The sequence below is a fragment of the Mustela nigripes genome, chromosome 6 (assembly GCF_022355385.1).
Source record: "Mustela nigripes isolate SB6536 chromosome 6, MUSNIG.SB6536, whole genome shotgun sequence".
Classification (NCBI taxonomy): domain Eukaryota; kingdom Metazoa; phylum Chordata; class Mammalia; order Carnivora; family Mustelidae; genus Mustela; species Mustela nigripes.
The window spans coordinates 127,968,183-127,983,714 of record NC_081562.1 but is presented as its reverse complement, the minus strand read 5'-3'; the positions used below and the strand labels follow the sequence as shown (position 1 = coordinate 127,983,714).

Here is a 15,532-nt window from a genome sequence, read left to right as displayed (position 1 = left end):
TTTTTTTTTTTTTTTTTGCTGTTGCATTATAGGAATTCCTTATATATTTAAATTTTAAATCATTATTGGATATGTGGTTTGCAGATATCTTCTCCTATTCCATAGATATCCTTTTTGTGTTGTTGATGGTTTCCTTGCTATGCAGAAGCTTTTTAGTTTGATGTGGTCTCACTTGTTTATTTTTGCTTTTGGCATTAAATCCAAAAAATCATCACCAAGATTGATGTCAAGAGGCTTACCCCCTTTGTTTTCTTTTAGTAGTGTTATGGTTTCAGGTTTTATGTTAAAGTCCTTAATCCATTTTGAGTTAATTTTTGTGTAGGTGTCCAATTTCATTCTTTTGCATGTGCTGTTCAGTTTACCCAGCACCATTTATTGAAGGGACTGTTCTTACCCCATTGTATATTATTTGTTAAATATTCGTTGACCTTGTATGTGTGGGATTATTCATGGCCTCTATTCTGTTCCATTGATTGGTTATGTCTGTTTTTATGCTTGTACCATACTATTTTGGTTACTACAGCTTTTAATATAGCTTGAAATTCAAAGTGTGATGCCTCCAGCTTTGTTCTTCTTAAGGTTATTTGACTGTCAGTAATTTTTTGGGGTGTTCATACAAATTTTAGGATCCTTTTTCAATTTAAGTGAAAAATGCCATGAGAATTTTGATCTATATATAGTGGATCTATAGATTGTATTGGGTAGTATGGGCATTTTAATACTATTCTTCCATTTTAATAATAATCTTCCATTCCATGAGCACAGAGTATCTTCATCAATGCTTTATAGTTTTCAACATGCAGGTCTTTCATCTTCTTGGTTAAATCTATTCCTAGTATTTTATTTTTTTTCGATGCTATTGTATATGTAATTGTTTTAATATCATTTTCTGATAATTATGTTGTTTGTACATAGATATGCAACTCTTTTTTGTACATTGATTTTGTATCCTGCAACTTTACTGAAATAGTTTATTAGTTCTAACAGGTTTTTTTTTGTTGTTGTTGTTGGAGTCCTTACGGTTTTCTGTATATAATATCATGACATCTGCAAACAGAGATGACACTGGAGGTGAACTAGTGTCACTGTTTGGGTTGGTCATCAACAAATCTATTTCTCCCTTTTACATCTAGATGACTTCAATAATACATGTGCCAATTTGAATTGTTTAGTGTTATTTTTCTCACAAATTCTATAATGAAGATTTCAGTTACTCATTCTGCTTTTATATGATGTGCAATTATAGAAGATAAGGTCTTAAAGGTAGGTTGTATCAAGATATATTCAAGACTTTTTTCTAGGCTTCTCTTGGGAGAAGACATATATTTCTACATAGGTCTCATGCAGATGAGGCTTCTCTTTTTCCTCAGTATCTGAATTAATAATATTGTGGGCTACTGCCTAAGGTAGGATTTTGGATAACACTCTTGCTACGTGTGTTTTAATAGTTACATGAATTGTAGAATTGTAGGAAAATTTGTTTTACCATTTTCTAATTCCAAGTAGAAAACATTTTATAATCCTTCTTCTTGATACAGGTATACCTAAGTTTATCTTTAAAATTCTTATGAAATAGGGGATCTACAATCAAATCTGAGACATACGGGCTAGGGTGGAATGGACAAAAAAAATCTAAAATATGGGGCGCCTGGGTGGCTCAGTGGGTTAAGCCGCTGCCTTTGGCTCAGGTCATGATCTCAGTGTCCTGGGATCGAGCCCCACATCGGGCTCTCTGCTCAGCAGGGAGCCTGCTTCCCTCTCTCTCTCTCTCTCTGCCTGCCTCTCCATCTACTTGTGATTTCTCTCTGTAAAATAAATAAATAAAATCTTAAAAAAAAAAATCTAAAATAGTTTCATTCCTTTTAGTGAAAACACTGATGAAAGTAACAGAAAATTAAATTTGCAAAATGAAAATTCCAAGGTCCAATTAGGATCAGTGGAAAGTTATATGGTGGCATATTTCTGTTCACTATATAGAAGAATTTTCTAATTTTCTGAGCTATATAAAGTGTGTTCCTGGCATCCTCAGATAACTCAGAAAATAAATGTTGACTACTAGTGATAATCTCAAGTCCTGTTTTTCAAATTCTTGCTGGGTTGATGACATTTTAAGTATTACTCTAATCATAAAAATTATTTAACTAGGGGTGTCTCGGTGGCTCCATCTTTAAGTGTCTACCTTTAGCTCAGGACATGATCCCAGGGTCCTGGGATATAATATAATTATGTTAATTATATTATATATAATAAATATTATATATACATATATAAATATATACATATAATAAAATATATAAATTAATTATATATTAAATATATACACATAAATATATATATTTTATATAATATATTAAATATATGCATATTAAATTATAATTTATATTAAATATACATTATAAATTTTATTATATAAAATATGTATATATATTTATAATATATATTTTATTATATAAATTAAATATATTTTATATAAACATATACATATTTTATATATATACATATTTTAAATATATACATATTTTATAAATAAAAACTAAATATGGAGTGCCTGGGTGGCTCAGTGGGTTAAGGCCTCTGCTTTTGGCTCGGGTCATGGTCCCGGGGTCCTAGGATCAAGCCCCGTATTGGGCTCTCTGCTCAGCAGGGAGCCTGCTTCCTCCTCTCTCTCTGCCTGCCTCTCTGCCTGCTTGTGGTCTCTGTCTGTCAAATAAATAATAAACAGAATCTTAAAAAAAAATAAATACAATAAAATAAAAATTAAATATATACATATATACATATTTTACATAATATATACATATTTTATGTAATATATACATATTTTAAATATATACATATATGTATATATAAAATATATACATATTTTATATAATAAAATTATATATACACATATACATATATTTATATATAAAATATACATATTATATATACATATATATACAATATACATATATATTATATATATACACACACACACATACACATACACACTCAGTAATTAAAGGAATAAAGTCCTGAAAATTCATTATTTTCATTCAGTAGTATTTAATCTTGGCCAACTCTATATGAATTGAACACCCACTATAACTGAGTACTACTGTACCTTTCAAGTACAAAGGGCATTCTGTTATTTGAATATTAAATAAACCACCTAAAAATGTTTCCAACTGGTGGAAAGCAGTGCTGTTCATTCTTATTATTTCTTCAATGTCTTTAAACTTTTCTATGGATTCTCTGGAGAGAAAAATATAAAAAATAATAATAGAGTTCATCTTAACTATTTAAAAACAGAGCCTTTCATTAACTTCCTGATTACCTTTACAAGTAATGTAGATGTTTTGGCTTTTTTCTTGGGGGGGTTCCTTTTTTAATTTAAATTCAATTAATTAACATATAATGTATTATTAGTTTCAGAGGTAGAGTCCAGTGATTCACCAGTTGCATAGAACATCCAGTGCTCATTCCTAACATCATTGCTGAAGAGACTATCCTTTCCCTATTGTGTATAGTTGGCACCCTTGTTGAAGATCAGTTGACTGTGTATGTGTGTATTTACTTCAGGGTTTTCTGTTCTGTTGTCCATTTCTTTTCTTTATGCTAGTACCACACTGTTTTGATTACTGTAGCCTTATAATATATTTTGAAATCAGGAAGTGTGACGCTTTTAGCTTTGTTGTTCTTTCTCAAGATTGTTTTGGCTGTGTCCTTTGTAGTCCCATACAAATATTAGGATTGATTTTCCTATTTCCGTAAATCAATAAAACTTTTATAATTAAAAGAATGAGGTAGACCTATTATATACTGATATGGGAAAATATTAAAGGCAACATATTCTTTTTCCTTAGATTCTTAAAAGTAGTTTTAAAAATCAAGGTAATATATGTTGTTATATTAATTATATATAATATATAATATATAATAATTATATATTAATAATACTTATATTAATATGTAATAGATAAATTAATATATAATAAATATATACAAATAGCTTTTTAAAAAGCTTTAACAATATTATTTTAAAAATAGCTTTTAAAAAAAAGCAGTATACAACAAGGGCTTATGAAGAAAAGCAACACACCCTACATCCAGAGTCAGTAATTTCTGTTCATAGTTATGATAGTTATTGTTTACAGTGTATGTATAATTAAATAACATGCTTTTGGCATATTATATCCTGAGTTCAACCTCTTTTTCCAAACTCTTTCAATAACCCTTGGTCCAAACGACCATCATCTTTTGCAGGAACAACTGAAACAGCATCTTACTTAGCCTGCCTTCCTGCTTGCATACTTTTCCTACCACAATGTCTTCTCCACAGAGCAGTCAGAATGACCCATTTAGATCTTGCACTCCTTTGCTCAAACATTTCCAGTGTTTTAACCATCTCACTCAGAGTAAAATCCACACTCTTTATTGTGGCCAACAAGGTTGTAGATAGCCTGCTGTCCACTGCTTCTTGCCTCATCTTTTACAATCCCCTCCCACTCACTCTTTGACAGCCATATTGACCTTTATGCTAGACTCTGCACACCCCAAGCATGATCTTATCTCAGAGCTTTTGTAAATGCTGTTTCCTCTATGTGGAGCACTTTATCAGACAGCCTTGCTTCTTCCTTTGCTTTGTGTCCCTGCTTGAGAATTACCTGTTTGAGAGACTCCTCAGAACCCCATTTTTAATTGCAATTCCCTTCAGTCTCTAACCTCTTACTCTGCTTTCTTTCTTTCTTTCTTTCTTTTTTTTTTTTTAAAGATTTAATTTATTTATTTGACAGAGACAGAGATCACAAGGAGGCAGAGAGGCAGGCAGAGAGAGGGGGGGAGGCAGGCTCCCCACTGAGCAGAGAGCCCGATGTATGGCTCGATCCTAGGACCCCATGACGTGAGCCAGAAGGCAGAGGCTTAACACACTGAACCACCCAGGCACCCCTGCTTTATTTTTCTTTATAGCACTTGTTGCTATTTACAATTTTCCTTTTACTCCATACAGCCAGGCTCTTTCCACTGTGTGCTTCTCCACCATCTTTAGGGCAACTGACTTTACCTGCATGGTTGTAACTTGGCTGTGGGCAAATTTGGTATTCCAGCTCCATGGAAGGGAAAAGGGAATAAGAGCTCCTATGAACACACATTATTTCAATTATGCTCCTCTGAAAAGAAATTAGTAACCTAGCCATGCAGAGCTTTGGGGGGACTTGGATAAGCTGCTGCTGGGCAACTTGCCATAGTCTTCTACAATTTGTTGATTTAAAAAATTGGAAAGCCATCTGTAAAAAACATAAAGTGTTTAAAATATGAAAAGCCATTTTGTAAGATCTTACAAATTATGATATGGTAAATGTTATTCCTGTAGAAATAAGCTGTGCCGTGGACACACTTCTTGTGCCCTCAGAGGAGAATGTTCTCAATGTCAAATTATTTTGCTGTATTATTCTACTGTCTAGCATACTTAAATTTGGACTATGCCTTTTTTGTATGGTTTTCTTCTATTGTTTATATAGAGTTTCTCGTTGCCTTTTTTCATATATATACATTTTTTCAACTTTTCAGGCATACTATCTAGTCTATAAAATCTCCCTTTCTTCAAGGGTTGCTCTAACACAATCCTTTATTCTCCTACTTCAACGTGGATATATTGTACTTTCGTCCTATGGTATCACTGTGGGGTCTTGGGATTTCTGTTTATTAGGTGATTGTTTTGTTTGTTTGTTTTGCTAGAGTACAGTCTCTAGCAACTTTGTAAGAAAGACTGTGCATCCTTCCCTTATGTATTTACCATCACACTTGGGTTGCTCCAGATTCAGAACCATTTTTCCTCAGTGTGGTGAAGCCATCTGTCCCTTGTCTCCCTGAACCTAGTGTTGCTAATCAACCTGATGTCACTCTGATTGGTCTTATTGGGATGTCTCTTCTCCCTAGAAGGCTTAAAGATCATCTGTGTAGTCTCAGTGTTCATAAATTTTTTCAGGATCCCTTCCATGTATCCTACTTGACTTTAGGAGGTTCTTACAAATTGGTCTCAGGCTTTTATAAATTGATCCCTGGAAAGCTTCATTTATATTATTTATTGAATAATATTCTTACACCTGTTTTCTTTCTTTCTCACTGGAAATTTTAATCAGATTTGGACCTCTTGGACTGATTACTTGTGTTTCTTATCTTTTCTATAATATTTTAAGATTTTTCAAAATTTTGCTCCATAGGTTTTCCTGATAACTTTCAGCCATTCTACTTCATTTATTTGGATACTTATTTTTGTTCAGAGTCTTTTTTCACAGCATCCTTTCCTTTTTCCTCTGTTTTATGAATGTAATACTGTCTTGACTCTATAGATGCTAGAAGGCTGGCATAATAAAACAGTTCTAGAAGGTTGGTATAACCCTATCAAAAGATATCCTGTTAACAAAGCACCAAAAATTCTACAATATTCTTATATATAAATGCAAGAATTTGAAATAAATAAATCCAGCTGTTTATTAAAGAATAGTAATATATGGCCAAGTTTATTTTATCTTGAAAACACAAAGAAGAGGCCTTGATAATATATTCATCTGTATTAGGTCATATGAGAAAAATTGTACGATTATGTTGATATATGTTAAATATAAACCCCACTGTTAAAATTTCATATCTATCCCTGAGTACAACTGTAATGAATCAGAGTTGGAAAAGCTGAAGTAAATTTCTGTAGCATAGTAATCTATGTCTTATATCAATGACTAATATTAAAATCAATGGCCAAACATTAGGTTTTCTTATTATAATGTTGCACAAAAAAGTCTGCACTAATCACTATTACTATAATACACTATTCCTCTGGAATAGCTAGGTAATACAATAAGATATAGGGGCATGCGGCTGGCTCAGTCAGTAGAGCATGTGACTCTTGATCTCAGGGTTGTGAGTTTGAGCCCCATGCTGGGGGTAGAGATTACTAAAAATAAATAAACTGAAAATAAAGGGAAAGATATAAAGAAAGTGGCAAAGTATTTGCAGGTTGATAGGTCTGTCCTAAAATTCTAATGAATTAACACAAACTTTATTTGAAATAAGACCAAAATGTAAGGAGGCAAGTTGCAAAAATCAGCGCTATAGCACTTTTCACTTATTTGACAGGCAATGATGAAAACCCAAAAATAACATTCAGTGTTTGTGAGATTATGAGGAAGTGACCTCTCTTGTATACTACTAATGGCACTGTTTATTGTTATAACCTCTCTGGGGGCCAATTTTAGAGCCATCAAAAGTTCTAAAAACAACCATATTCTTGAACCAAGCAGTTCTACTTCTAGGAATACAAGATAAGAAAAAAAGTAAGTGGAAAGATGGATGAAGGGGCACCTGGGTGGCTCAGTGGCCTAAGCCTCTGCCTTTGGCTCGGGTCATGGTCTCAGGGTCCTGGGATCGAGTCCCATGTTGGGCTCTCTGCTCAGCAGGGAGCCTGCTTCCCCCTCTCTGTCTGCCTCTCTGCCTACTTGTGATCTCTCTCTCTCTCTGTGTCAAATAAATAAATAAAATATTTAAAAAAAAAAAAAAAAGAAAGATGGATGAAGAAAAGAAAGATAATCCAGTAAAATAGCAAAAAAAGGAAGCAATTTAAATGACAATCCTTAGGACACGCCTTAATTATATCAAGACAACATAAAATATTCTGTAAGTGTTTAGAAAAATGAAGCAGCTCTCACTGTTGTGAAGAGTAGCTCCTGAAGTGAAAAGGACAGGGCACTGATTAATACTGTTAAAATAATGTATACTTATGCCTATAGAGGAAGACTAAAGTCTAGTCCACATTTTGTCTATGTGACAAAATGTTTATAGAAATAATGTTTTATTATGGCTGATGAGAAACAAATTTTTACTTGAGTGTATTTTTAAAAGTTTCTTTTTTCTATGAACATAGTTTTACCAAGAAAGGCCTAATGACAAAACGTCTCTAGACACATTTAAAGTGTCTTTCATACACACAGCAGTAAAACAGCATTAAGTAGTGATAGGAACATAGTAGATGAGGAACCAAAATAACTAGTATTATCCCAACTCTGCTAGTAGTTGTGTCACCCTGAATAAACATCTCAGCAACAGTGTACTCAACTGTAAAATGGCTACCTATCTGTCTCACCATGCTGTCGTGAAGATTGAGCAAAATAATGTGTATTTAAATGGTTTGAAAAATATAAAATACAATGAAAATGAATAATGGAATAATCAATATTATCACTTAAAATAGTTAAAAATGTTGGTTTGATCTCCTGATTTTTGCAATGTGGAGACCGAAATGATGACATGGAATTCAGATCTATAAACCTTTGCCCCAGAAGTCAGATCATAGCAAAATTCTAACAAAGTCAATAGACAGATTAAGCAATTAATTATGTAATTTTTCTCTGATGGATACCAAACAGTGCTAATACTGCCTCATCTTTCCTTTAAAGAGGCAATCAAGTTGCCTGAAATTCTCACCCTGATCATTCATATACTTGGGATAAGAACCTAAAGGCTCCTATTAAAATACAGGGGAGAGAGAGAAGGAGGGAGAGAGAAACAGATTTGGGGAACACATTTTTAAAATCATTTATTAATATTACTTTGAAAATTGGTTATTAGATTAGCCAGTGACTCAGCTAGCAAGAAGAACGGGATAAAGGACGTATTCCTTTCTAAAATGTAAATATCTTTAAAGACCTTGAGGTTGAGGAAGTGAAGGAGGAGAGGAAAGACCAGATGTGACGTCAGGCTCCGACCAAGGAAAGAGCCGTAGCAGGAATCCTGGCCGCGAGAATAGTGAGACGGTACTTGTTATCTTTACAACTCATGTAGGTCTAGTCTAACTATAAAAGTAATAGCAGTAATATACTCACCAAAATAATTACTGTATATTTAATTCACTGATAAAGCATAAAGCTTATCTGCTATTGAATAAAATCTCTATTTACATATTTTTGGAACAACTACCATAATATATACATTCCCCCAGAGTTTCTCCTCTCTAGCTGTAGTTATATAAAATACAATTGGGAATTTTATGATTTTCCCTCCTCTTTTTCATTGGCACATGGGGATGCTTATCTAACTATACAACTTTTACTTCTCACTGTAGCACTAAGCTAATTATAAAAGTCTTTTTAAATCTATTCACCTGTCTTTTGTTTTGCTGCCTATTTGGGCCTTTTCTAAGCAGGCAGAAAATCTCCTATCAGTCAGTTATCACAACCAGAATGCGCGAGATTAGTGACCAGGAGAGAAGCAGCATCAGTTTACATCCTTTCAGGCAAGAGAATGATATTACTTCACAAGCGAGAAATCTGAGGCTCCCTGACCTTAATTTAGAAAACCTGCAGTTAATAATCACGTTGAAGTTGGTTTTCCATGCCAGTTTTTGTTTCCTTTGTTGTTTTTACAATTTCAGTATCCTTTGTGGTTACCAAAATTATTTGCTGGAAGGCATATATTAACATTTAAAATACTTACTCTATAATAAAATAGGTCTTGTAGTTTTGATATATCTGAGCTAAAATATACTTTGAATTTTTTACAATGGCAATCACATTGCTTGTATTTTATCCAGAGTAGAATTTAGCAACTTGTTGATTGCGACCATTAATTCACTGAAAACTCCTTTTTAAAATGAGGAATAAAATGGGTTTTTCATTGTAATCCGTCAACCCAAATACGGGACATACTCTAGCTGCTCCCTGCAAAAGGTCAATTGTTTCTTGAAGGAAATAGAACTAAACCTGAAGTTAGAAAGTTAGCAAGCCAAAAAAACAAAAAACAAAGGTTCAAGGAACAGATGTGCAGACCAGGGAGAATTGGTACTGATTATGTCAGGAAGCAGAGGTTCTGATGACAGCAAACTGAATTTGTTTTTTCGCCATAATTAAATACTTAATGAAAACAAATCTCATTAATGCCATAAGCCAAAAAGAAGTATAAGTGATCTAAAGTGATCTTAACATTTTACTAAAGGAACTTATTAGCTGAACCCACTTCAGCTGCTTCGATGTACTTCATTGTGTGTTCACTTCATTGTGTGTTACCTGAGTCTACAGACACCTGCTCTCTTGAGGAGAGTGATTTGTGTGTGCCTGCACATGTGTGTGGGGTTACTGAAATGAAACGTGTAGTCCAGCTAGGATGTGATGCCGACAGAATGAAAATACAGTGTACATGCTGTACATAGAAGAAAAGTCACAAGTGCATTTCTTGGTGCCAAAGAAGTTTAGGTTCAAGGTATTTTAGGTACCTTATTATGAAAATAGAATATTTGGAAGAAAAAAAATCCCAAAAAGTCATGTTTGCTACTTCCATGGTAAGAAGAAAATATATCTAGTGCAGACATGGATTCAGTTTCCTTTGGCTAAGTCTAGAAGAAAAACAACTGAAACATATGGGATGCATTTGCAAAAATTTGAAAAATTTGAAAAGATATCTTTGCCTATACCAAGACTGCACTAAGACTACTGAACAATATATAGGTTTTCTAGATCTCTGATACTAACTAGCCATTCTCAAGGCTGTGTTGGTTACACCATGTCTATTCTTGGCATAGAAACTTTCATCTCTCTTCTTAAAAATACAGATAAAAATTTACCAGATTTTAACAACTTAATTTAAAATATTGCTTCTATTCTGTTTTCTGTCTTTGACATTATTAACTATGAGGTCTCATAGAAATGTTATTTAAAAAGTTATTTAAAAGTTAAAAGTTATTTAAAAGTTAAATGTTATTTAAAAAGTCATTTAAAAGTTAAAGTCTGGGTGGCTCGGTCATTGATCATCTGCCTTCAGCTGAGATCATGATCCCAGGGTCCTGGGATTGAGCCCCGCACTGGGCTCTCTGCTCAGTGGGAGGCATGCTTTTCCCTCTCCCTCTCCCACTCCCACTGCTTGTGTTCCCTCTCTCACTGTGTATCTCTCTGTCAAATAAATATATAAAATAAGAATTAAAAAAAAAAAGTTAAAGGCAGTGCTGCCTTCAAAGGCGACACTAAATGAACTATTTTTTTTCCCCAGTAAAACTAAAAGTCTTAGGGCCCTTTAAACCAGTTTGTTTTATGACTTTCTAAAAATTATTTCAGTAATTTTTGTTAATCATATAGTAACAGTAGTATAGTTAGAGGGTCATAGTACTTAAAACATCAATAACCATTTGGTCAGATATTTAAGGATAAGCCATTATTAATTTATCTTTTATGAGCAACCTAAAAACAAGGTTATAAAACGCACATCCCAATAACATTCTTAGCAGAAGAAAAGGTATCCTTATGGTTTGTCTCCAGTCATCTAAATAATGGATCTCCTCATGAAACAGAAAAAAAAAAAAGTTAGAATATACAAAGCTTTTTTTCATGAGACTTCAACTCTGAAGCCAAAATGATGCAAAAATCATATAAAAATTCAGAAAGTAGTCTTTTAAATGTGATCTTTAAAAGACTTATTTGATAGTAAAAACATCTCTATTATTTAAAATTCTCAAAGCAGTTCCTATCCGAAAAAAAATTGACAGTAATATTTTGTAAGTTTGCTTATAAATTAAAATGGAAGTTTATTATGAAAAAAACCTAGCATTTATGTAACAAGCTGGATGTTTTTGTCGGGGTGGTTGAGCTAGTCATTTCATAGGGTTTTAAAATTGTTCATTATCAAAAATGACTCAAGGGTATACTAACAGAATTGAAGAGGTCATTTGAATCTTTTGCTTTCAGTAATCCCTGAAATATTTTAGGTGTACAGGATTTACTTAAATTCAGTAAATAACTGACTTATTTAGTAAAGAATATTTGCTATCAATTATGAAAATAAGGCTCATATTGATAAAAATAAAGATTTCTTTGAATTTCAAGTAAACATTTACTATTTAGCACATGTCAGATACTGTGGTAGATGCTTTTATAAGGTTCTCTGCCTTAAATTTCCTGAATAAAGTGTGAAATCAAAAACTTTTCAGGTAAATACTTAGTCTTTTAAATGTTAGATATAGCCAGTTATATATATATAGATACACATATATGTGTATCTATATATATATATTCATTATATTCAACATATATATATTCATTCACACACAGATATATATAATAAAAATTATATATTTTTATTATATATATTATTTTATTTTTATTATATATATTATATATCGATATATATTGTTCACATATATTACTTTTTTTGGTTAAACAACTTGTCAAAATGGATGGTAGTTACCATTCTTGAAATAAAAAGATATATGTAAGAACCCCGCTGATTTAATTAATGCAAACCACCTGATTAAATACCTATAGCAATCTGTACTTCAACGTTAAAAAGATCCAGCTGAAATAGAACTTCTCTAATTCTGATCAGTCTAAGAACTATTTTCTCCACAGATAAAGGGGTCACTTTAAACACAAAAACCAGCACTGTTTTCTTTGATTAGGTTACTGTAGCTTAAGTCTCTCAACACTATAATTCCTCACACAGCTGTTAATTGTGGACCAGGGGACTGGCTGACATCTGCTTCTTGCTTATTTCATTAATGGTTCACTTCCAGGTCCTAAAAGAATTGTAGCCTTTCTCCAAAGAGAATGTCGGATGCATCTATGTCTGTCTTCTACATAGTTGGCTTGTTCTGGTTTGTCACTCTCCATACAATGCAAATCTGAGTAAACTCACATCTGTCACCGATCGACCCAATTCGTGGGCAATCTTTTCCCATCGACCTGGGGTCCCTCCTGGGAACTTAACCATACTTCTTGTCAGCTGGCTGAGGTCCTCTTCTGTCCATTCAGGTGCCTGCAAAAATTACAGAAAAAAGTAATTTTAGAGAATGTTCGCTGTAACATTTAATAAGCCTGTGAAACAAACTGGGCAATTTGCTTACTACAAAACCAATACTATTAACATGTATCCAATAGTTTAGCTAAAGCTTTGAGCTGCATATTTAATATAAGAATGCAAAGCTCCAGCAGCCTTTTAAATTTTCCTATGTATACCAAATAAGAAAGCAGAAATATTGTGAGACCAGGCTTTTGAAGACCAAAAAAAAAAAAAAAAAAGTTCAGTTTTGCATTAAGTGAGGAACCACTCTCAAAGCCTATGAAATACATTGTGTGTCACCCTGCTCTCACAGATGCCTCCTATAAGGTTACTATAAAAGGTCTCCAAAGTTTTAAGAGAAATTATACCTAAAGTAAACAAAACACCTTATAAGTAAAAATGAAAATGTAAACAAGTAAATGTACTGCTTTAGAATCAGAACTGAAACAGAGATAGTTTTTGTTCATTCTGTAATAAGACTTAACTCTAAAAATCGTGTATTTTCAAGAGGTTTAACTTATCAAATGGTTAGCACTTTATAAAACTTAGAACAGAAAATTAGAAGTACCTACAATTGAGACTTAAAATATCAAGTCCATGCAAAGCAACACTTCATTTTTGAGAAGGTAAATAGCCCCTAAAATTTTATCTAATTGTGAAACTGAATGAAAAAAAAAATACCTTCAAGATTATGAAATCTTTTTTGCAAAAGCAAAAATTCTAAGAGCAAGCATATTCTCTGCATTTTATTCAGTACTACTTGGTCAAACCCAAAGCTGAGCAAACAAAACCCCCCAAAACAACACCCCCCCATTATTTAATAACAAATAACCATGTTACAATAACTCTACATTAGATTGTAGCACTAAACTACTCCCTACCAGAGGCGGCAACCACTGTGGTATTAAACAATACTACTCCAGGAGTCAGCAGAGAAATGGAGGAAGCCCACCTTATTTTCTTTAATTAAAAAAGAAAAAAAGAAAGAAGGAAACCTTTGAGACAAATACCTTTTCTAATCACCATTTCCGATAATGAACAGGCATACATCAGGCTGTTTGCATTACAGAACCATCAGCACAGAACAACAGTCAGAGGTGAGTGACCCCAGGGACTATCTCCACAGCTACAGCAAAGCTTCTCCCTGACACTAATCCTCCCTGTCATTCTCCCACTGTGCTCTAACCACACTGACATCCGCCTGCCTCACTGCAAGCTTAACGGGGCCCTTCCTGACTTTTTACTGTCTCCCCCAATCAATGGTTCAAGCGTGCTCTTTTCACCATGTCCAAATGGCAGCTTCACTCATAATCAAAGTGCACTGCCCCTGTTAAAGGGCTTTCCGAAAGGCTCTTCCATTTGCATTCATTTGCAAAGCAAACTACTTTTATTCACTTTGTTCTGCTATCAAGAATGTTCCCTGAAGCAGATAAATTGGCATAAATACAACCTGCCACTTAAGAGTCAGTAAATAATAGCCAATAGTAGGGAGGATTTTATCAATCATTCTATTTTGTATCCACTAAAAGCTGAAAGCCTCAAACATATTCATCAGTACAGCCGGTACCATACATGCATAAATTCAGTTCTATAAAAAGGTAGTCTCCATAGGGTATGGTCAGAATTTCTTTGATATTTAATGAATATCAGAAGTCTAATGCTCCATATCCAATAATTTGAAAATTTACACTGAAGGTCTTTTCTTTTTGCTTGTTTGTTTTAACTTTATTTAGGGGGAAAATATTATATGGACATTAGTGGGACATGAGTGGATTTCCAAGGAAATATTTTCATTTCTAAAAAAACTGAAACTTTAATAATTACACCAACTGACTTCAGAAATGCCCAAAGAGTTAATAAGAATTTAAGTTTATGGTAAAAGTCATACCAGGAATCATGAGGTTGACATTGCACAGAGATATAGTATCCAAACTATATTGTGTAACAATGCAAATTCACATTAAATCAAGTCATCTTACCTCTGTATTAATCATACAAAATTTTTAAGCAAAAAGTTGTTTAAAATATCAACACTGTAGCCATTGTGTCACATAGTAAACTAATTCTTTTCAATAATTCCTATTTTTAATCCACTGGCTTTCCAAATACGCTGCAGACATGAATAATGGACATTAAAAATCAATCAGATTTTAATTCTTTGTTAATGAATCTTAAAGTACAGTGCCACTTTTTTTCTGGGAAGGAAAAATTTTAAGTATCTGGACTGACATTCTAAAAAATCATCTATTGCTATGACAATCTTTCCTTTTAGTTTCATAGTTATTTCATGGCTGTGCTTTTTCATTATTAATATTAAAAAAAAACTGGATCGATAATAACTAGGCCCATAATCTGAAATCTTTGAAAGAATCCTTTTAGCAATTCATTATTCTCTCTCCTACAGCTGTAAGGCACTTTGGTGAATGTGTAATTCCTCAGCAATAGTTAGTTGTGTCTTTAGAAGCAACAGAGCCTACTGTGATCCAGCTACTACAGCAGCCATGAGGGTGGCCATGGTGTGAATGTATTCTCCTTGTTCTAATCTGGAGCCAACTGTAGCTGTGAAAGTCAAATGAATGCATAAGCATACTGCTTTGCCACTTAAAACCATGTGTGTCCAATATTACTGAGACACTGGGCCAAAAATTCATCTCTACAGTAAAGTAATGGAAGACACCACATGGTGTGGGGACAGCTGTTGTGACTACACAAGCATTCCAATTTTGCATCAGAAAAG

General features: G+C 33.3%; 1 protein-coding gene across 1 annotated transcript in view; it reads right to left on the bottom strand.

The window, feature by feature from the left end:
* DNAJC1 (DnaJ heat shock protein family (Hsp40) member C1) overlaps positions 1–15,532 on the bottom strand; it is a 224,913-nt gene that overhangs the window by 16,389 nt on the left and 192,992 nt on the right. Inside the window, exon 9 of the mRNA XM_059404194.1 lies at positions 12,652–12,771. Coding sequence (XP_059260177.1) covers positions 12,652–12,771 — 120 coding nt within the window. The remainder of the gene's footprint in view (positions 1–12,651; positions 12,772–15,532) is intronic.